The following is a 22,911-nucleotide window of genomic DNA, read 5'->3' on the forward strand; positions in this document are numbered from 1 at the left end:
ACCCTTCTATAAAACCATGATTAACTCTATTAAAAGCCCCCTCTTGATCTAGTGTGATACAGATGGCAAATGTCTATCTTCTAAAAAGCCCAAACATGTATATGAAGTTGGATGTTCCATGAAATATTCTTTCCTTTAACCCCACTTGTTTGATCTTTATCAAATATATATGGCAGGGCTGCAGCTAATCGGTTTACAATTGTCTTACACAGTATCTTGTATTTCACACATAATATTTTTATACAATAGAGAGATCACACGTGTGCATGCTCTTACTCGTTTCCTAACTGCTATAAATTTCATTTCAATTTCATTTCATTGATAATCTCTCCCAAATGGCTTCTCAGTAAATCCCAAAATGTCATGTAAATTTCTCGTCTCAGTCTATCTATTCCAGGCACCTTCCTGTTTTTCATTGAATTCAAAGCAATGTATAGTTCTTCTTTAGTAATATCTGTTTCTAATTTTCCTTTTTTATCCAAGGGTAAAAAACCCCCCCCAAAACAAACAAAAAACAAAAAACAAATGTAAATATGTACTCCCCATTTCAAAAGTGACTTGAAAAAGTTGGGTGCAATGTGATGCAGCCTCCTCCAATAGTTCCTCCTGTTTTAGCCATGACCCCATCATTCCTTTGCAGTTCCTTTATTGATCTTCTTTTACAATGTATTTTGACTTTTCTGAAAAAATAGGCAGAGCATCTTTCATTTGCATATATTCCTGCTTCTGCACTTTAAATGTACAAGCTTTTTTCTAAAAAGTGTCCTGCAGTAATCTCTATCCATACTTACACCATTAGAATTGTCAGTAGAATATATATTGCCAATTTCTTTTTGTGTGGAATTTAACATCAATTTTGATTTATTTATTTTTTATCTTTCTTTGCAATATTTTATTATATAGCATTTTATTCTTTGTTTTGCATGTTTCCACCAATTCACAAGGTTGGAGTATAGATTCCTGCTGAAAGCTGGACCTAAAATTGTTATCGCTAAGAATGAACAAAAAACGAAGAAATATTAGCAGACCGTATTTGCTTGTAGTAAAAATGTAATCTAACTGGGGTTTTATTCCTCTAATGTTTTCCCAAGTATCTCCAGGATCATCCTTACATATCTCCCTAAAATCGTCTAGTAAAGCAAATTCTTTATAAATAATTTTAGCAGCAAAAGATGTTTACCTCTGTCTACTGAGCCATTTAAATCACCCTCCACAACAAATCAAATCAAATCAAATCACTTTTATTGTCACATCACATGTGCAGGTACATTGGTACAGCACATGTGAGTGAAATTCTTGTGTGCGAGCTTCACAAGCAACAGAGTTGTGCAAAATACAATAATGTAAACAAGCAAAATACAAGAATGGCTACATCTGAAACTAATAAATATATGTACAATATATAATAGTATATGCATTTCTGGATGTGTATACTAAATATTTTTCTGTGTGTGTGTGTGTGTGTGTGTGTGTGTGTGTGTGTGTGTGTGCGTGTGTACACATATTTTACAAATTAAATAGAGTAAACAATAAATAAAATATATAAAATAAAATATACAGAGTTGAGACATGTGCAAAACAGTGGCATTACTGTACAGTATGGAGTGCATAATGTTGAAGTTCCAGTAGTGAAGCTGAGGTGTCTATGACGTGTTCAGCAGTCTGATGGCCTGGTGGAAGAAGCTGTCTCTCAGTCTGCTGGTACGGGACCGGATGCTGCAGAACCTCCTTCCTGATGGAAGCAGTCTGAACAGTTTATGGCTGGGGTGACTGGAGTCCTTGATGATCCTCCCCGCTTTCCTCAGGCACCGCTTCCTGTAGATGTCTTGGAGGGAGGGAAGCTCACCTCCAATTATCCGTTCAGAGCACCGCACTACTCGCTGGAGAGCTTTGCAGTTGTAGGCGGTGCTGTTGCCGTACCAGGTGGTGATGCATCCAGTGAGGATGCTCTCAATGGCACAGTGATAGAAGGTCCTGAGGATGCGGGGGCTCATGCCGAACAGCTTCATTTGTCATGAAACGTATGTCTAGATTGGCTAATAACTCCTTAGGAACTGGAGGTTCTGCATCTGCGTGTATGTTAATTATTCTATGTTCTTTACTGTCAATATCGACACACACTCTCACTCCAATCTGGATTCTCCCTTAACCCATTCTCTGGAAAACAGCAGTATATCACTATCATCTTTTAAATGTCCTTCTTGTAACAAACATATGTCAAAAACAAATGTTGCCAGGTAAGAAGAAACTACTGCTGTCTTTGTTGGGTTTTGTAATCTCCTGACATTCATTGTCATGATTTTAAAATCTGCCATGTATCTGAAGGATTGTGGGGTTTTTGGGGTTTTTTTGTTTTCTTTTACCAGCTTCTTCTTTATCAATGAGTAACATAAACAGTTGGTGCTTCGTGCTGAGGAACGCCTGTGACAAAAGAGTGAGACATATTGATCCCTCTAGCACCTCCTCATTATTTTGTATTTGTCATTTCCTGTGGAGATGGAAATATTACATGCGGGAGGATTTGTTGTATTTCCAGATGACCGGCCAATAGTTACATTACTAGCAACGTCTTCATCCAAGGGAGGAAACCCACTGACAGTTTGTTTTGTCTGACGCAGCTCTTCTGAAGAATTGAGAGGTCTAGAAAACGGCCTCTGCTAGCATTACCGTTAACAGCTGGATTTTCCTGTTTGAGTGCAGCTAGCTAAACCGCTAAACATGTTTTTAAAACTTGAACTTTAAGCGCTTATTTCTTAAATCCAGCTTCAGACCGTGTTCCATCTGTCTCGCTTTCTGAGGGCAGGGCTGAGTGGTGTAAATTAACCTGTATATGTGTAGCATTTCAAGTCCCTTTTAAGGTCAGTCTTTTTTTTTTCATATTTGGTTTAATGGGTTTTCTGTTAATGTTTGCTCAAGATTCCTGGAAACCAGTTCAAAGCCCTCCCCACACCCTCAACCAGTCTCTGGTTCTGGCTGAGGTTTCTTCCCGTTAAAAGGGAGTTTTTCCTTCTTACTGTAGCCAAATTCTTGTCGGGCTTTTCTCTGTATTATTGAGTACCTTACAATATAAAGTGCAATTGTTGTTGTGATTTGGTGCAATATAAATGAAAATGAATGTAATTGAAACGGGGTGTTAGGTCTTCGTTTGTTTGTTTAGTTGATTTATTTTGAAATATTTCAGTGCAAATTAGTCTTGTGCGTGTTTGTGTTTTGTACAACTAAACGTACATAACATGAAACGAGTTCTGCTACCAGCAGTTGTCTGTCCTTGCTATTGTTGATGGTTTGTGTCTAGCAGAGGTTGCTGGTACTTGATTTGTTCTTCAGAGCCGACTGGCCGCGGTTATATTTGCAGGTTTGTGACCTGATTGTTCTCCCACAGACACCGCTACGCGTTTAAAGAGTAAATCTTTGGCCTGTGGATGCAGTAGAAGTTCACAGGTGAAGATTTATCGTACCCAAAACGTATAAAACTTGATTTTATTATCAGTGTTCCCTCTGTTCAATCATTACCGGATGCAACTATTGCTGCTGTACTCTGCTTAGTTAACTCAGGCGAAGGAAAATCGCGCTACAAATGTTTCATTTCTTTGCTGACTTTTCAAATTTAAACGTGTAATTTTTGTTTTCTTTAAATTTTAATAATTTAAATGAACTACAAGTTAAATGTTGCATAATATATTTGTCTACACAAGCTCCTTTATTTTACTACGATATTTTGTTTTCTATGAAATGAATCGAGTTGAGGAGGCGCGGCTTCTCTGGACCAAAATGGCGGCAGCACTGGCTCCTCGCAGCCCGTAACAGAAACACGGACTACCCACGTGAATTTCACCTTCGGAGGACTCGGTAATAGTTATTTGACAGGTTTCAGGGATAACATCAGTAAATTCGGAATTTAATGTTAAATTTCGTAGCCTTTTTGCTCTGTTGCTGCTTCGGTTTGTGATTGGACAATTGCAGACTACGTAACCAGGAAGCCACCAGGAAGACGTATTGTTTCTTAAATAACTTTGTTTGTAGCGATTCTTCGACTCGTTCTTCTACTTCAGTTGAATGTTTTTGTGTTTATTTCATAAACTGTACGGTAAACGTTACTGTTGAATTTTAACTTCGGATTTCGGACCGCGAGTCAGGGAGAGGGTGCGGGGAGTGACTCCGTCTGCTCCGACATATTCCCGGCATCGCTTCTCGGCCTTTTGGCTAAGATCAAGTGTAGTATCTGTTCTTATCAGTTTAATATCTGATACGTCCCCTACCCGGGGACCATATATTAAATTGATTTTTGGAACAGGGAGATGGAATAGGGGCTTGCTCCGTCCACTCCACGCATCGACCTGGTATTGCAGTATTTCCAGGAACGGTGCACCCCCCTAAACATGTGGAAAAACAATGCAAGCTTAACTAGGTACGTTCATTAGCAGTATTCGAGTGGATCTGTTAGTATGGTGCACCGTACCGTAAACATCCCCTAAATGTGAGTTCACTGGATTTTGCGTATGGTAGGGTGTTTTTATGCACAGCATAGTATATCAGTGTAGTATTTGTAGTTTTTATTTCAGTCCCCTTAAAGAGTCCATGCTTAGTCCACTAGTTTAATTCATGAATAATAGTTTCTGGTATCATAATTTTTTGGGCATATAAGATTAAAGTCACAGTTGCTGCTTTTCATTCATTCTTTCTTTCTTTCTTTCTTTTTTTTTTTTACATTTTTCATGTTAACGTTCACAATACTTCTAACTTTGTGAATTAAGAAACTAGTTTTCAAAAGGGTGCAGACAGGTCACACAGGAGGACAGTTCCACATAAGGTGACATATTGTTGACGGTTTGTGTATTTAAAATGTTTCAGGTAATATTCCACTTTATTTGAGAGACTGAAACTGAACTGAAACCTACGAAACACACAAGCCTAAGGTCCACAGGTAAACTCAGGGTTGTGTGAGCTGTGCGGAAAACTTTATTACTAAGGCTGATGTTTCAGCTCCAGCACCCTTGATAATTAACAACCAATCATAGACTGACTGTTACAGCTCGCAGGTTAGTCCGTGTCCCTTTAATTACGGGAGGAAGAATGACTTGAGGGGTGTGTTCAGTGAGTTGACATCGAGACGGGTAAGCAGCAGCACAGACTTTAGCTTCATGTTTTCCTGTTACAGCCTAACAAACTGTTTTAAAAGGATTTCAGCTAGTTTGTGTAAATATTTTGTCTGGTACGGTTTGAATAGATGCAGTAAGTGAGTTTGACAGCAGGTTTATATTGGTTTGGAGTTAAAAGTGAGAAGTATAAAAATAGACCCAGTCAGCTCACGACTTACAGAAATGGCAGGACAAGGATTTTAGTTGCTGGCGATACTGAGTGTGTGTGTGTGTTAGTTAAACCCTGTGCAATCTATGTGTGCTAAAGTAAGCATCTAATTTGCCTGTGCTAAGTACACAGTTTGTACAGGGCAGCTTACATGTAATAATTTGATCTGATTGATCGAATTCTTGTATTTACACAAGTTATTGCTGTTAGGTGTTGTTATACACCTGTTCAGTATAAACCTCCTAATGAGTCAAACTTGATTGAATGCAAGTAAAAGAACTTTGGACCTGAAGTAGTAACTGAATTATCAGCAGCACGTTTCACGTAGGCCCTCTTGTTCTTGTAGTAGTCAGTTGTAGTTTTGTTATTGACCTGCAGGGGAACATTTTACAAGGGCACATAAATCACTCCTGCTGGTTGTGGCAAACTTGCATTAATGAGACCTTTCAGAGTATTTCGATGGCTTGTAGAAATCTTGTCACACTATTTCAGAAGCTGTGCTAACTGCTTATTTTGTCTTACAGCAGGTAGCCTCAAAGAAACATGTCATCTCCAGAGATCGCCTCGCTCTCCTGGGGCCACATGAAGGTGAAGGGATGCTCCTCCACCTACAAGGACTGTAAGGTCTGGCCTGGAGGGAGCCGAGCCTGGGACTGGAGAGAAACTGGGACTGACGTAAGTGAAACCAGAATCCAAATGAGGACGGACTGCTGTAAATTAGCTCTGAAGCAAATTTGTGATGTTGAGCTTTATGCTCCTCAGCATTACCCTGGAGTGCAACCTGCTGACCTAGATGAGGTGCTGAAGAAGGGAATCGACCTGCTGGTAATTGGCAGAGGCATGAGCGAGGCTCTGCAGGTAAAACAGACCAATTTATTCCTTTAAACATAATAAAGCCAAAATATAAACTATAGTTTGGTTGGAGTCTTAGCACCTTTGTTCTGTTTGTTTTAAAGAGTTTTTGCTTTCTGTTACTTTGATGTAATAAAACAGATCCCACGCTCAGCTGCTGTATGACCGAGTCATGTTGCACAAGCTGCTCCTATTAGATAAAGTATCACAAAAGAATGAGACTGCAGACTTGGTGGTTCATCCATTCAAATAATCTGGCTAATACGGTCGTTCTTTGGAGGCTGAAAGGCGATTTCCTGTGTGTGGATGTGGTTGGAGCGCTGATGGATCGATTAAGGAGCTGTGCTTGTCAGACTGTATTCACACCATCGTCTCCTCTAACAGGTTCCCTCCTCCACCCTGGACTTTGTGAAGCAGAAAGGCGTTGATGTAAAAGTCTTCCAGACGGAGAAGGCTGTCGCTGAATACAACAAACTGGCCGGCCAGGGTGCAAAGGTGGGCGGGGTTTTCCACTCCACCTGCTGATGTCACCCTTACCTTGCTGACATGGCCACCTGAGGAGGACTCTACAAGCTTTTTCACTGTAGAGAGAATATCCCACTGTGGTGCTGAAGCTTTGAGTTCACTGTGAAGATGCAAACAAGCTGCCGACTAAATTTTAGTCTCATTTGCATTTGTGACTTCCTGATTATGAAAACACAATAATGGGCATAGACTGATAGACTCTCCTGCTTTCTGTTGTGCTACAGGGCTCATTAGTTTTCCATGCTTTGCACATTAGAGAGCACTCTTTCCTTTACAGCCGTGTGCTTCCTGCCTGCCTTAAAAGCCCAAACTCATCTGCTGATGAATTCAGCACAAAAGAAGCCTTCAAACAACAAGAGCCACTGATAACAGTTGAAACAGAGTTTCTGTAGGTAAACGTGTGGAACGATTGTTGATCTTTGCCTGCAGCTGTTTCATGGCTTAGTCTCTGTCCACAGGCTCAGCAGGAGCCAATCACAGCACAGAAACTAGGTCCATTCACACCTGTGGCCATTTTAAAATCAGGTGGAGAGACCCGCACAGAGAGAACATCCAAACTGTGGTTAACACAGAGTCAAATCTTTAAGTAAATAAACATCTTAAACAAGAGAATTCACAAATCGAGTCACCTTCTCTCTGAGAAAAGTTATTTTAAAGGTGGTGGCAGAAAAGAATGTAGAGCATCTTAGAAAGCTCTTCTAGAGTTGACTTTAGATGCAGTCACATGTTATAAAAGCTGAAATGTATGGATGTTACCTGCTGTCTAAACAGGGAGGAGTTCAGTTTGATTCATCATGTGACAAAATAAAAGTGGAGAATGAAACTTGACCACCTGACTTCTTCTTTATAATTGAATACAAAAAGCTTTTTCCATAAAACCCCGTCTTGTGCTTCCTACAGCTTGACCGTTAATGAGAGTGGTTTCCTGTACAGTTATAATTAGAGATGAACAGAAGAAGAAAAGTCCTGCACGTTAAAGCTGAGGCGCTTTGTTAGCGTCGTGCGGGCTTGGGCATGATGAAGACTTTAACGGCTTTGCTAAACGGAATCGTTCCCTCGACGGCGGCCTCTGCTGGCGGGAGGCTCTCCAAGCTCTCGCTCCACCCCAGCTTGGAAGGGGAGGTCAGGGAGGTTGAGGAGGAGCTGTAGGCCAGCAGGAGACGCACCTCGATCTGAGACGGCTCTGAGGCAGAGACACGAGGGGAGGAAACAAAGTGACGATGGAGCGAGAGTTTTTACTAGTTTGGATGCTTTATAACTTTATATTCAAAGGACAAAAAAACATGTTATTAACTGACCTGTCCACGCTGTGTGTGAGAGGTAAACCTGCGTGATGAGTCTGTGTCTGTGGGGTCCGGGCTTTCTGAAGTCTCCAGGTTTAGGATGGATCACGTGACTCTGGCCGTCTGGATACAGAACCTGCAGAGGCAGCGAGTAGTAAACATTCATGTTGGGTGTAAAATACAAACCAATCAGTGCTTATAAGACTGGATGATAACCGGCACAGCCTGATTTAAGCTGCACTCGCTGGCAGGTTTGTAAGTAAGCCGAGCTTGATGTCAGTGGCTCTGCACTGTCGAGGCCTCGTTTACATCAGTGGGGAAACAAAAGCATGTCTAGCCACAACTGCTGGAAGCACTAGAATATACCCGCAGTGTGAGAGCAATTAATTTGTGGATGAATGGAAGACTGTGGCCATTGTTTTAAACAGGTAATGCAATATTTTTGTTAAATACCTTAAAGCTTAAAACCTACACGCTCAAAACTTTGTGTGTTTTGGTCTTTTATCCACACATGCACAGTGTTTTAGGACAGACTGACACTTTAGAGAAAGATTTTTGTCTTGCAGTGTCAAAGGTGTGCGCCTTGATCTCTTTCAGATTCGGGTTAATTTATTAATCCAACATGTTTACAGCTGACCCACACAATCTATAGTCTTTAAACACTAATCACAAACACTTACATGTCGAGACAGAGATCGACAACGAGGTCGAGAAAAAAAAAATATTAAAAATAATTTGAATAACAAGGACAAATGCCTCAAAATCAACAATCAGAAAAACTCATCTGAATGACCCTCGTCACTGTTAAATAATCTTATTGCTGACAGACTGTTCGCTGTTTGCAGGCCAACACTTCTATAGTCAGATCACCACCTGTTGGTTTGGCACTTCACAGCAGTTTTGGGGGGGATTCAAGTAGATGAAGTGATTTCTTTCTGGCGTCACATCAAACTGACCTGAACTTTCACCGTGTTCTGGGGGTCCTGGACGTGCTCCAGCGTTGCATCAATGTCTAACGCCACCACCAGGCCAGACGTGAACCTCAGAGGGTTGTCAGACTCCCCCGTTGGTTCAATGATGGTCGCCGTCGCCCGATGGATCTGATGACCAGCAATAAATTAAACAAAACTCAAACCACACCACCGCTGCAGTCTCTGAGGCTCAAAGTTCAGGAACTCCGCCCATAAAAATGCAGAAATCTTTTATTTATAAATGGAAATATCAGGTGGAAAAGAACATTTAAATTAAAACAATGCATTCATGCAAATGAGATTTCAAGAACTAGTTTCAAATATAGAGTGGCTCCAGCTTTGATCGACCTTTATTCTGAAAGTTCACCTCTGTAATCTTATCGTGCCATCTGGAGTCTGCTGCTGTTTTTAGATCGCTCCATGTCTCAGTCTGACCTCTTACACATTTATAATTTATAGAGATGGCACCATACCACTTTTTAATGTCCGATACCGATTCCGATATCATAAATTTGGATATCTGCCGATACCGATATGAATCCGATATAGTGTATTTTGTAATCAATAAAACAGTTTTTTATAAATATCTTGCTGCATTTTGTATAAGTTCATACTCAAGTTTTAAAAAACAAGAAAACGAAGCTACTCTGTTATACCTGTATGCAAAAAATACTGTTCAGCAACACTGATCAATCTAATAAACGTAAACCTGCACCATCCCCCATTCTGGTATTTTAAAGAGTACTTACCTACCTCACTAATAGGGTTGCCAACTCCCAGCAAAAATATTAGGGAACCACCCCCCGCCCTTAATCGATGTAATCAACTTTAATTTAATGCAAGTGTAAAACAAATGCACAGAAATCGATTATTTTTCTACAATAATTAAATAGATTCATCATCTTTCTTCAACAGAATTGCAGACTGCACAGATGGTACTATGGCTTACTAGGGTGTATATTAGACTTATTAGTTACTATTTACAATAATGGATTTCTATACATTTAATCAGATGACCACGTTTGTTGTAAGATTCAGATAATTATTTATTCAAAGTTTTTAAATGACATAACAAAGAAAAGTATTTCTTTGTGCCCCCCTTTCCCTGTTAATGCCCTACCTGCCCCCCTGACAAAACTTTGCTAGACCCGCCCCTGCACAGTTACCAGCTGTCAGCTATGTAGAAAAGGATCCTGGTGTTATTTGTCTCTCAGAAACAGTTCATAACTTCAACTCATCCATGTCACCTAAAAGGTAAACCTGTTTCTCCATCACCTGTTCAGCTCTGATGACTCAGTAAGGACATCTCCTGGTTTCATCCTCATGTTTCCCTCTCACCACATATCCAAACCGACATCATGACCAGCAGCTTTACAGCTGTGGCTCCAGCAAACATCAGCTGATACTAGAAATGAATATTAAATAAATTCTAACAACAGCTGATCACGCTTAAACGTGCTGCTGTTGTTTATCCGCTGGTCTCCTCTTTCTAGTGCAAAGTGGGCGATAAACAAACAAGAAAGACGGACTTGCGGCAGAAAAGCCGATCAGCTGATCATTGATCAGTTTCATGTTTGAAGTAATAACAGGAGAGGAAGGGGGAGTGAATGAGAGAAGTAGATGCAACTGCGCAGCAAAGACACAATAACTCCAGCTTCGTGTCTATATTTTAATTCTAGCTGAATTACGGGACAAATCGCTTCCTTTTCACCTCAGTATGGAGCTCCGATGGCCAGTCCAGCTGTGGCTCAATATATCAGTTGTTAAGCTTAACGTGGAAATACTCTGCAAACATTCAGGGATGAACTTACACACTTGCTTTACTTCTCTGGGATAGTTTTCGCCGAGATGAAACGCCGCGGTTAGGAAGCATGTAGCGAGGCTCCAAATGCTCCAACAGACCGCCGACAGGTCTCGACAACAGCCGCTCTGTCACGTGACACATACTGCTCCGATGCGCCGAGCTGGGTTACGCCAAGTAGCGCGTTTTGTGTGTATCACACCGATACGTAATATCGGATCGCTCCATCTCTAATAATTTCATCACTTAAACTTAAAGATAAACTTTGAATGTGAGAGATTATAACTGGAGGTAACAGCTGGGTCTCCGGGTCAGGCGTGAAACCACGAGCGTGCTGATGTGAATTAGACAAATTCATAATTTGAGTTGTGCTTTGATGTTTGAGATTTCTGAGTGAGAGTTTGGTCAAGATGAATAAAATCACCCCAAATTAAGCTCAAGTTGAAGGGCCACTCTTATTTTGAAAGTTTAGTTGCTACCACAGCCCCAGGGTGGGCGGGTCACTGTTGTTCTTGGTTATAATCTGCTACTTCAGAGTCAACTCTATCATGTATGTAAGCACTTGGTTATGTGCATGCTTGAGAGCGCCTTATAAAGAGCGATGTGTAATAACTGGTATAAGAAAGCCTTCCAAAGAGTCACTTAAACAGAAACACTGGGAGACGAGCTTGAAGGAGAGATGAGTGCTGTATGGATTTCAGTCATGAAAACTCGTGCTGTGATGCTTCAGTGTTTTCACCGCACCTGTTCGGGCAGTCTGAGCTGCAGCAGGCCGCTCTGTCTCAGGGTCGTTTGCAGGATTTTCACCAGCTCCACTGGCTTACAGGACGACAGGCGCGGCATCAGCTCCAAGAGCTTATCCACAAAACTGTCCTGGAGGTGTGGCAGCTCGGTCAGAAACAGCCTGAGGGAGGCACGAAACACCGACAGCGAGTCAGGACAGTCCGACGCTGTCCTTTGCATCGATAACACACAGACCATCAACAGATTACATGAATCTCCAGCTGATATGGACTGAGCCGAGTTCAACTCTCACTGTCTGAAAAAGACAAAGAATGAAAAAACATACCTCTGAAAAGACTCGACATCCTGCAAAAACTTCTCGCAGCTGCCGATGAGGAGATCCAACCTGAGGAGAGACACAGGCTGGGAAGTATGTACAGAATGTGTGTGTGTGTATGTGCGTGCGCGCACACGTGTGTGTGTGTGTGTGTGTGTGTTTACCCCTGTCTGGTGCGAGCAGTCAGGACGAGCTGCAGAGCTTTGGCCTGGAGTCGAACATGATGTATGGTGGCCACCTGTCTGCTCTCCAAGCCGCTGTACAGAAACTCCAGCTTGTAGGTTTCCTCCAAGATCTACAAACACAGTCGCACACATCACATGATCTCACTGTTGCTGTTACTGTGTGTGTGTGTGTGTGTGTGTGTGAGAGAGACCTGCTGAGCCGCTGCTGTGGCCGTGACGTTTTGTTTGAGGCACAGAGGGACGGCCATGTTCCACAACTTCTCCTGCAGAGCCTGAAGAAACGAGGGACAGAGCTCTGAATCTGAAGAACAGGTCTGTTTGCAGACACTCAGAACCGCAGCAGAAACACACTCCTACCTTCATTAGCAGCAGCTGGCAGCGCAGGTATGTAGCACAGAAATCAGCAGCTCCAGCAAGCTCCGTCTGCAGCTCGCCGAGCCGCAGCAGGTCTCTGCAGACACCAGTTAACGACTCATTTACTCACAAATAACAATCACATCCCTACAGTTACTCATTCAGGATATCAGGAAGTCTCATGATCTGATGTTTGCAAGTAAAAAATATCGGAGGGATTTCTGGCATTCATTCATAAAACATGTTCAAAATGTGACAGCACAAATCCTTCCTGCGTGCTTCGTGTGCACACTTCACTGTGTGCGTTTACCTTGTGGTCAAGTCCAGCAGGTCCTGGGCTCCAGGTGCCTCCAGGTTCTGGATGGTGCTGACTCTATTGAGACTTTGTTGAAGGAAGAGCTGAGCAGATTCCACAGAACCAGAACCCGGACCTGAGTCCACAGAGTCGAGACCGTACACCTGCTTCCTGCCGGGCAACTAAAAGACAGAAAGTGACAGGAAGGACCGTGAGCGTCACCAGCATCAGTCTGATGAGACAGAAGTGCAGGTGCTCTTTGCTGTCGGGTTGACCGTGTTTTCCAGGTCTGACGGACAATTTTCTCAGAAACATGATTGAGAAAAAAAAATCAAGCATCCCGACTGTGAAGCGGCTGTTAATGCTGCTAGTTTGTAATGTGATGCAGTATTTCAGTTCTCACTCTTAGCGGCGGCACGAGGTGGGAGAGGCTGTCCCTCAGGTAGGCGTAGTGTCTGAAGGTGTGGTCGGAGAACAGCGCCGGCATGGTGGGGCACGACTTGGCAGCATTGAACACCAACACCAGGACGGCGATATCTGAGATCAACGGAGTCAAGGACGAGGAAACGCAGCGCACAGCAGTAGAGGAGAGACAAAGCAGCCAAACTGCACCAACAGGTCATAATGGATGACCTGCGAAGCCCCTCGGTGGGTGGCGTTCCTCAGGTTCCTGCTCCTCTGTGTGTGTTTGAGATCTTTAGGTGTGTGAAGGATACAGGCCGGGTCGTCCATGTCTGGCTCTGGCGTGTCGAAATATGGATGTGTGCTGAGCAGTTCAGGAACGAGCGGTAACACCAGCGTAGGATGGCGGGATCCCAGGAACTTCAAACACCTGAAGGTAGAAAATTAAAAAAGAAATAAATAAACCATCAGCTTAACTCATGGCAGCTCTGCAGAGTTATTTATACACTGGGCTGTAGACTCTTACTTCCAGACAGAGTTGCGGTCGGTGGGATACTTGTTCAGGTTCTTGAGCAGCTCCAGCAGAGCCAGCTGGATGCACTCTTTAGTGGAGACGTTGGTGTAACACAGTAATTCATGGAGAGCTTCTCTGATGTCTCGAGACGAGTCCTGTGCACAGACGGTGAAAAGTCAGACACAAAAACATCACTCGGGGTTTGTGATTCCAGATCGTTTCCCCGCTCTTATACCTCCAACACGGCCAGCACCGTGTCCAGCTGGTCCTCTCTGAGCGTGATGTGGGTGGAGATTTCTCTCAGCACGTGGATGGACTGCAGCCTCACTTCCTCGATCTCATCGTTGAACATGTCGACCAGGAAGTCGAGACATTTCTCGGCGAAGCTCGGAGATGACCGAGCGAGTTGGCACAACGCCTCCACCGCTGCAATACGAACCTCTGAAACAAAGTTTAAAACACCAGAAAATATTCAGCAAAAAGAGAAAAATGAATCCTCAACAGAAGCTGGAGACAGAAAACAGCATTTACTGACTTTCCTTTGTGCTTCAATCATTCAACTCTTTATATCTGCAGACACTCAGCTTCATTTTGTCCACTGCCACACCACACCATTTCTTTGGAGCCAGACGTGACCACATTTAGACGTGCGGGTGGAGTTAATAGTTAACGGTAGTAAGTGTAGTTAGCAAGCTACAAGTATGGAATCTATGGATGCAATGCACAGGCAGAGTTACCTGCTATATAGCAGTCTGTGCATCACAGCAGGTCTTATCATTTGGCAGATAATTATTTAAAACAACATTTTAAAGTTCTCTGTAACCTCCTGAGACATTTATGAGAACATTTAGCTAGCAGCCTGAACTCAGTGAACGTATCATCCAAAACTCTGCTGGGTTTCCTTTACCAAACATCTCATCCTCCAGGCCGTGGACGAAGGCTCCGCAAGCCCCCGAGGCGATGAGGTTGACTGTGTTCGTGTCCAGTTTCTCCTTCGGGGCGTCATCGGCCCACTTCCTGCCAGAGGAGAACTCTCCGGAAGCAAAGAGCTCCTTGGCTCGTTCATGGGCTGTGCGCTTCCTCTGGATGGAAAAGAGGAATAAAGGAGAGTGAGCGGAGCTGTGCCGATCAACATCACTTTGCTACAGACTGTCAGATAAAAAAATTAACTCACCCTGAGGTCTGACATCAGCTTCTTATCCAAAGTTTGCTCCAGGAAGTGAGGACTGACCTGCAGCATCGAACCCTGACACACGAGAACATAAAAGCTTCACTTTAACACCATTTGCCTCACACACAGATTCTTTCCCATCATTAATCTGCAGGCATTTTCCCACTTAATGAGAGCAAACTCAGTAAAGATTGTAAATATGTGGATTAAGATTCCTGAGTGGTGGGTGAGCCATCCTTGGTGCTGCATTACATCGTTTCTACAGTGATATGAGGACACATGGGTCCACCTGTGGATTCTTCATGTGAGGACTTCTTCTAGGTTTGTGTCCCGTATATCAAACTGACTTAATTGCTGATGATGATGTTGTTGTCATGGAAGACTTTATTTACTCACCAATGTTTTCGCGGCCTGCACCCGAACCATCCAGGAACCATCGCTGACCATGTGACTGATCTTACCGAATGCGTCATCAACCAGCCGGATCTCCTCATTGGATGATGGGATGGGTACAATGCTGATTGGACGGAAATATCAACAAGCTACAAATCAGAAAAACTGGAGAAATGTTGCTTACAAGCAAAGTTTGTATCCAGAAGGAACATGAAAATATAAAAAAACAAACATTTATGAACGGCAGTTTTTCCAACAATACTGTTTTGTGAAAAAGTCAGAGTAAATGTTCTGGATAAACCATAACCAAACCTACCACTGGAAAGAATAACACATATACTGAAGGTTAAGGGACTTTTACTTTATTATTCATCTTTTACCTGTAAATGATGTTTTTAAAGGGCTTGGACCTAACAACACTCTGCTGGAATTATCTGTTGCACAGAAAAGCTGTCAGCTTTCTGTTTTGTTTTATTTTTACTTCTTCTTTCGAGAACATAAGTAGCCTTGGGCTAAATATAAAGTCGTCACACATGGAAGTTTCATGAAGGTTTCTGCACTTCAGCAGAGACAGTGCTTACAGACAGCAGTTAGGATTTATCTTTTCAGACATCAGTCGTGGTTTCTGATCCAGAGAGCGGAACAAACTCAACAGCTACACTGACTGAAACTGAGTATGAGAATCCGGGTCTCCTCACCTCTCTGGGTACAGCTGACTGAGCACCCAAACCATCTGCACTGCTGCAGAACGGACCTGCTCATAGTCATCTGTGAGCAGCCTGCAGGCCTGCAAACACACAAGAATACATACAGAAGGTTGGATTAAACATCTAAACTACAGTGGGAGTGCAGTAAGCTGTGAGGACGTATTCTGCTCGTACCTGATCATAAATAATCTGATGAATCTTCATCCCTCTCTCATGCAGCTGCAGCTGGAAAACAAACAACAGCACAGAGAGCAAGCAGAGTTATTGAAACCTGAAAATAGAGTGGGTTGTTTTCCTTAAAGCTCACTGTGCTTGGTTCCTAAACACATGAGTCTAGTGCTGGTTGCAGTGCAGGGGGGGTTACACGGTTTTCCTACCATGGCTTTGAGGGCTGCAGTGCGGACTCTGGGGTCTTGGTCTCCAAAGTAGTCGCTGATAATGCTCTGGACATCCCTCAATCCTCCTAGAGGCAAAATAGCAGGCCGCCATAAAAACCATCACACAGCAACTCAAAGCACAATAAATAATGACACATAAATACGTTTTGAGGATTAAACTAAATCAGACATCAAATTTAGATACAGAAGGATGTATTGATGGATTTACCTCTCTGTATTTTTAACATTTTAAGCTTTAGGTAAAATAAATACAATAAGTATGTATACAAACCTAAGGATGTGCCCGCGCCCTCGTTTTCTTTTCCTAGGGGAGCGTCCACCATGCCGAGACATCCCAGGAGCTGCAGGCACTTATTCCTCACCCCAAAATACGTATCAGAGAGATGCTAAGAGGAGAGAAGAGAAACGAGGAGGACATTTACTGGTTTGTGCAGAAAGTCCTGTTGAATTTGTAATGACGACTTCTGTGTATGGACTCTGAATAAGTGTTTGTGTCACCTTGTAGGCCACCTCTACGAGCCTCAGTCTCAGTGCAGGACTCTCGGGCAGCTGTGTACCAATGACCAGCAGGGTCTCCAGCAGCTGGGCGAGAACTTGATGGGACTCTGAACACACAAAGAAACAAAACAGTTTGCTATGAAAGTTTCTCTGAGTTTTGGAGATGGATAAATGTTCAGATGTGTCGTACTCTCATTGCTGAGCGTGTTAATGGCATCGTCAACGATGCAGTCGGGGCTGAAGCCCTGCGTTTTAGAGAGCAGGCCGAGCAGAGAGGCAATCTTCAGCCTCACAGAGTTATCAGTCTCCTGGAAGAAAGAATCGTCATCATTAGCAGTTTGACTTTTTTTTAGGACACTGGGAATTCTGCTCTTATCAACTCTATTTTTAAAAAAAGGAGAAAAAAACTCTTTACCTTGTAGTAGTGCTCCAGCAGGATCCTGACCACACCCTCCACGCTCTCTGCCTCCACAGGCTTGCGTGCAAACTGCAGCAGGTACTGCAGGGCATCGGTGGAGTTGGTGGCTTTACAGAGGTCAATGTGAAGAGCGGCAGACTTACTGGGTTTGGACAGACGCAGCTTTTTGGCTGGAGTTTCTTCATGTGGAATCTGTAAGTGTAAAAACACAGTTGCAACTACAAAAAGCATCTAATCTCTAATCTCCTGACATATAATCTTTTTTTCTCTAACTGGGCCATCTATTCTTTTTGACCATATATACTAAGAGCTACTGTCCATTTATCCATGTTCTCCTGTGTTGTTTTTGTTTTTTTAATCCAGGTCACAGGGGCAGCAGTCTAAGCTGGGATAGCCAGACCTCTTTTTACTTTCACCTCCTTCAGGTCTTCTGGGGGGTACTGAGGTGTTTCCAAGCCTGGGTGTTCGCAGGGGTCTCCCCCCAGTGATACCTGCCTGAAACATCTCACCCAGAAGGCGTACTAAAGCTTTCCCAGTAAGAAGCTCAAACCATCAATTGTCTCATTTTTCTCTCAGTTCCTCGCTCCATCTCTAGAAACAGCTCATTTAGGCCACGTATATCTGCAATCCTACTGTTTTGGTCACCACCCAGGTGAGAGGTCATGCTGACAGGTGAGAGTAGGAACATAGTTCATCCAGTAAACCAGCTGCTCCTCTTTGATCACTACAGACCTTTGCATTGTGACCATTACTGCAGACGCTGTTTAAATCTCCTGCTCCGCTCTCCTCTCACTCATCTCCAAGAAGCTGCGACGCTTAAACTTGTAGTTTACACTGGTAACCTCAAAGGCAAGTTAACCCTTTTCTGTCTGAGAACCGTAGCCTCGGACCGTGAGGTGCCAACTCTCGTCACACTAACAACAAACTGCCCCACTGCGAGCTGGATGTTGTTGCTTAATGAAGCCACAAGATCCACAAAAACGAATGACATGATGCATAAACGGCTAATAACAGCACTGCTTCGAACAGCTATTACAGTTTCCTCTTACTTTGGCTAAAAATCCTCTGTGAGAGGAGCCAAAAGTTCCTCTGTGCAGGAAAAACTCAGAACATGCGAACGAGCTCAGTTAGCGGATTAATGATTGACATGAATGCTAAATCGGATGTAAACAACTCGGTTTCTTTTTGAGCTTCCAAAGCGTAAAATGCCACTGTCAGTGGATACTGTGCTATACTGTGTGTAAGAATAAAAGCACTAAACGGAATAAGTTGTGCTTTTCCTCTGCACTAAACTCTCAGAGGATCCATGTTGTGTTGTGACTGTGAGCGGCTATCTTTTAGCATTAGCTAACACGGTACTTGGCGCAGAATTGTAACATTTAGCGATTTCTTTAACGTTTAAACTCTAAGTTTACAACAGCTGACGAGACGGTTATAATGTGCTCACCTGTACAACTTTGGAAAATTCCTCATAAACTCGCTTTTTCAGATGTGCTGCCATGTTTATGAATACACAGTTAGCTAAGCGTTTCCATTCAGCAGCAGGATAAATTGTCCCTTTACAGTTTCCGTAACTTCCTGATATTGTCCATGTCCGCGACATCGATCTTTTAATTATTATTTTGGATATTAATATTTATATATACTTTCATTTTGTTTATTTTTATAGCTTTATGTCAGATTTGATATGCAAAAAATATTTTCTTTCTTTTTCACTAAACACCTTTTCACCTTTTCAAGCATAAGACAGCCTCTAAGTCAAGGGAGAAACCAGTATTATGTCTACACGTAACAGGCAACTAGCAAAATAAGCTATTTTAAGTTGATTCTTTAGGCACTTAGCTACAATTAGGCACATTTCAACATAATGTGCAGTGTGTCTCTAACATTTGGAGGAAATTTGACAGATGGAGGTCAAGAGAGAGGTACAGCAGAGGGTCTCTACAAGAGGCTCTGTTGTGGTTTGGATCCTGTGATGTTGGAATCCAATACCATCTGGAAAGACTCAGCATCACTGTAGCAGTGTGAGATCATCTTGATGGAGACCAGAAGAAATCCAAAGAAGAGCTTTAAAGAAGTCTGGAGGATTATTCCTGAAGACCACTTATAGAAATTACAAGACAGCTGTGCTGATGAATAAAGGTGATCATGCCAAATATGGACTTTTCAGACTTGTTAGAATTGTACTCTTGTTGTTCCTATTTGTTTTGTATATATGCATATTTCAGTGAATCACTGCACGTATTTACTATTTTTCTATTTAAGCAAATGTGAGTAATGATATTTGGATGATCTACTATTTGTTTTAGCTTTGTAATACTTTGTAGCTGTGTAATGCAATGAAGCTATGACCTTGCATCTTCGCACACTTTTAGCGATTTCAGACAATTACAACCCCAATGTCAACAAAGTTTGTAAATAAAACACAATGCAATTATTTTCAGATCTCATAAACCAACATTTTATTCAACATACAACACCAAAACATTAAAAATGTTTAAAGTGAAATATTTTACTATAAAACATTAGCTCATTTTGAATTTGACGGCAGCAACACATCTGAGAAAAGTTGGGACAACAAAGGCTGGAAAAGTAAGTGGTACTAAAAAGCATCAACTGGAGGATATTTCACAGCTGTGTTAATTAACAACAGGTCAGTAACAGACCAGGTATAAAAAGAGAGGATGGACAGAGGTTCACCGAGCTCCAAAAACTGTCTACAAATTGTGGAAACTTTTCAGAATAATGTTTACCAATGGGGGTCAAGATCTCTGCCTAAATAAATAAATAAATCTGGGTAAATTCCCAGATGATTAAACATGCAACTATTTTGCTGGTAATATCTGAAATCAGTAAAGAAAATCAACAGCCTATTTATGCAAGATAATTCATAATTTTATTGGGGGGTTATATTGGTTGGGTCTGATTATGCCCTGGTACCATCAATGCTGAAAGATCTATACAGGCTTTAAAACAACGCAACATAGCAACAGATCGCATCCAGGCGACGTCTTTTTCACATTTCAGCAGTGCAATAAAAACAAATCTAAAAACCCAAACAAACAAAGAACTAAAAAACAACAAGAACCTTTTTTTTGCATACATGCAAAATATGTCATTAATAATACAATACTGCAACATAACTGTAGTAGTATTCTCTTACAGGATCCATGAGGATGTGATGATTGAAAAGGGGCCAGAGAAGTGAAAATAGTACAAAAATCCTGCAGTGATGGACGGTCAGTTGATCTCGTGGAGCATGAAGGATTCTGCTGATGCTTTGGCCCTCTCGCGGTCCGACTTCCACGTGAAGAATGCCACTATGGTCACCATGATCGGGAGGGCCACACAGAGCACGATGCGGCTGATGGGCAGCTTCACCTGACACATCGCCGTGACCGAAGGATTCAGGCTGTCATCATCATTATTTTGGAACAAAAAGGCAGACCTGAAGTCCAGAAACACGGCTCTGCTGTTCTCTGTGGTGTTCACCAGACACCTCCACCTCCTGTTGTTGTCGTCCTTCTGGAGTTTTGTCACCAGAGTGATGTTGCAGCGAGTGTGGCTGGTCAGGTTGTACCTGCACAGAGGTGAAACGGACAGAGAAACATCACACAGCTGTCGTTCATCACCAGGCAGTGTTCACCTGAACATTTCTGCTTTTAGTTTTGGTCTGAGACAATAATTTCATTTGACTTACATTTTCTTTTATAATGTAAAATATAAGTTTATAATTCTGGTTGTTTTTTTTATTCAGTCTTTATCTCATATACTCATTTTGTGTATTTTGCTGTGTGTATGTGTCTGTATTAGAACCTCATCGATCTAAATTCAGCTCAGATACTCTCGCAATTTAGATTTTTTTAATAACAGGAAATATTTTCCTCCTTAGATAAAGAATAAATAAATCTTTTACTTTTTCTCATATTTTATATTTAATGGTACTAGCTGTTTTTAAACGATTAAAATAAAAAAAATGGTTATCTATTAAGATGATTGCAATAAAGAAAACATTTATTGCAATACAGCACAACATGTGTTATGGGTTATTTATGGTAATAGTCTTTATGATTAACAGAAATAAAATGACCTAAAAAACCAACCTGCTGTTGTTGGGCAGCTTTCTCCCATCCTCATCCACCCAGCTCTGGCCGAACACGCTCTTTGAGTATGACTTGCAGCTCCCTGCGTCATAATAAGTGAAGAAGGTGCAGGTCAAGGAGAGGATTCCTCCAGGCTGGAGGTCGGTGAAGGTGGAGAAAGACGAGATTGTGAGGAGGGAGAGGTAAACGTCAGTGACAGGCTGGTCGTTCCTCAGGCAGACGTAGGATCCAGCGTCCCGCACCCTGAGGTTGCGGAGGCTGATGGAGCAGTTGGATGTGAAGGTCATACGGCTGGATTTGTCTGAATCGGCCGTCACCTTCCCATTGACGACCTCATGGACGAACCGCACGTCCGTGCCTTTGTTAAAGAAGGTCCAGGAGATGGCGGAGCAGTCTGAGGACACCATGCATGGAAGAAGAGCGTCTCCTCCAACTGTGCTGTACACAAACACGTCCTTTTTGCACCTCGCACCTGTCAACAAGAGATTTTTTATTTAAACAAATCTGATAAAACCTTCATGAAAGACATGAAAGATCTAAAAGGAGCAATTTAGTATGCAGTAATAGTCAAACATCTGTGCTCTTTAATATTTTCTTACAGTACAGTCCAACTTTGTAGTCTGTAATTTTCATTTTAAGGAAAAAAAAAAGCAGTTTAAAGAAAGACTTTCCCTGCTTGTGCTGTTTGCACATTTTTAAGACTTAAAGACTAAAAGGTCAGAGAACTCCCTGCACGAGGCCAACATGACAAAAGGTCGAGGACCAAATTGCATACCAACGATTTTCCCCTGTGTCTATAATCACCTTTATACAGTCAGCCGCCCTGTTGAATGTATTTGAAATGAGAGATAAAAAAAAATTATATGACAAAAAAACAAAGAAGGAAAACACAACCCCCCCAAAAAAGCCAATAAATTGTTCGGCTACAGTTCAGAACTACAGATCTGCATCAAACATTAGGAACAGACATGGAAACCTAAAAGTCAGAGTTGTAAATAGGAAAACAAATAAGAATGAATAAAATGACGTTTTTAATCTTTTAAATGTACATTTTAATTAAGTTACAGACTAAAAGTTCCCTCCACGTGTGAGTCTCTCGAAGTGTTTGAAGTTTTTAATTTGAATTTTATTTTCATGAGAAAATTAAGACAATTTCTCACTTTCTCACAAGTTGGGAGACTTTTTCACCTCCTGTAGATTTTTTATGCAAATCTATTTTTGAGTAAACCTGCAAACAATCAAACACATCCAAAAAGTCACACAAAACCCTGTGTGGAGATAAAAGCTTTGCCTTCGTGAGGTCTGTGTTTCAGATTTCATTTTTAATCACAATCGGTTCTGAATATTAAAACGATTGGATAAATGGATCCTAAAAAAAAGATTAGATAAAAAAGTAAAAGTAATTCAAGTGAAGCAAAACTTCTTTCTGTGTGTCTTCATCAGACACGTGTTCATTTACATTTAAAAGAGCTTTTAAAGAATACAAATCTCAAAAAAAGGAGAAACCTCTGTAGCTAAGAATCAAACCAACAACAAACAATCTGTACCTGTCAGGAGAAGACTGGTGAGCAGCAGGACTCTCATCATGTTTGTGATTTCAACACCGCAGCGCGTTTTGTTCTCGTCGCTGCTGCCTCAGCTCTTTCTAGACTGCCGCCTTCATTTCCTGTGTTA

At 42.0% G+C, this 22,911-nt stretch overlaps 3 protein-coding genes and 1 non-coding gene across 7 annotated transcripts in view; 2 read left to right on the forward strand and 2 right to left on the reverse strand.

Annotated features, from left to right (window-relative positions):
- Positions 1-7,512, forward strand: part of aamdc (adipogenesis associated, Mth938 domain containing) — a 20,489-nt gene extending 12,977 nt beyond the window's left edge. Inside the window, exons 1-4 of one of the 4 annotated variants that reach the window (XM_085430916.1) lie at positions 5,035-5,114; positions 5,832-5,982; positions 6,070-6,165; positions 6,544-7,512. In XM_085430916.1, coding sequence (XP_085287042.1) covers positions 5,851-5,982; positions 6,070-6,165; positions 6,544-6,684 — 369 coding nt within the window. In that variant the 5' untranslated portion in view covers positions 5,035-5,114; positions 5,832-5,850 and the 3' untranslated portion in view covers positions 6,685-7,512. Of the gene's footprint in view, positions 1-3,755; positions 3,850-4,853; positions 5,115-5,831; positions 6,166-6,543 lie in introns of those variants that run through there. The other 3 variants (XM_085430915.1, XM_085430913.1, XM_085430914.1) reach the window with 3 other exon arrangements.
- LOC146694652 (U2 spliceosomal RNA) lies at positions 4,184-4,374 on the forward strand. The gene has a single exon (XR_014914988.1). It is a non-coding gene; the product is annotated as a U2 spliceosomal RNA (small nuclear RNA).
- On the reverse strand, positions 7,509-18,724 carry ints4 (integrator complex subunit 4). Its single transcript, XM_085430912.1, has 24 exons — positions 18,582-18,724; positions 17,132-17,326; positions 16,907-17,024; positions 16,717-16,823; positions 16,490-16,604; positions 16,198-16,283; positions 15,995-16,045; positions 15,812-15,900; positions 15,117-15,237; positions 14,724-14,795; positions 14,457-14,631; positions 13,785-13,990; positions 13,562-13,704; positions 13,350-13,465; positions 13,037-13,170; positions 12,649-12,815; positions 12,342-12,435; positions 12,176-12,256; positions 11,964-12,094; positions 11,809-11,868; positions 11,484-11,643; positions 8,924-9,067; positions 7,983-8,103; positions 7,509-7,867 (listed from the first exon to the last, which is right to left on the reverse strand). The coding sequence occupies exons 1-24, from the start codon at positions 18,633-18,635 to the stop codon at positions 7,677-7,679; spliced, it is 2,931 nt and encodes a 976-aa protein (XP_085287038.1). The 5' UTR covers positions 18,636-18,724; the 3' UTR covers positions 7,509-7,676.
- An 853-nt stretch (positions 18,725-19,577) lies between these two features.
- LOC146694654 (uncharacterized) lies at positions 19,578-22,842 on the reverse strand. The gene is made up of 3 exons (XM_085478886.1): positions 22,785-22,842; positions 21,238-21,709; positions 19,578-20,714 (listed from the first exon to the last, which is right to left on the reverse strand). The coding sequence occupies exons 1-3, from the start codon at positions 22,822-22,824 to the stop codon at positions 20,375-20,377; spliced, it is 852 nt and encodes a 283-aa protein (XP_085335012.1). The 5' UTR covers positions 22,825-22,842; the 3' UTR covers positions 19,578-20,374.
- Positions 22,843-22,911: the final 69 nt, after the last annotated feature.

Source organism: Copadichromis virginalis, linkage group LG14, assembly GCF_057382275.1.
Source record: "Copadichromis virginalis isolate Kocher_CV1m ecotype Utaka linkage group LG14, C_Virginalis_male_GT1.1, whole genome shotgun sequence".
Classification (NCBI taxonomy): Eukaryota; Metazoa; Chordata; class Actinopteri; order Cichliformes; family Cichlidae; genus Copadichromis; species Copadichromis virginalis.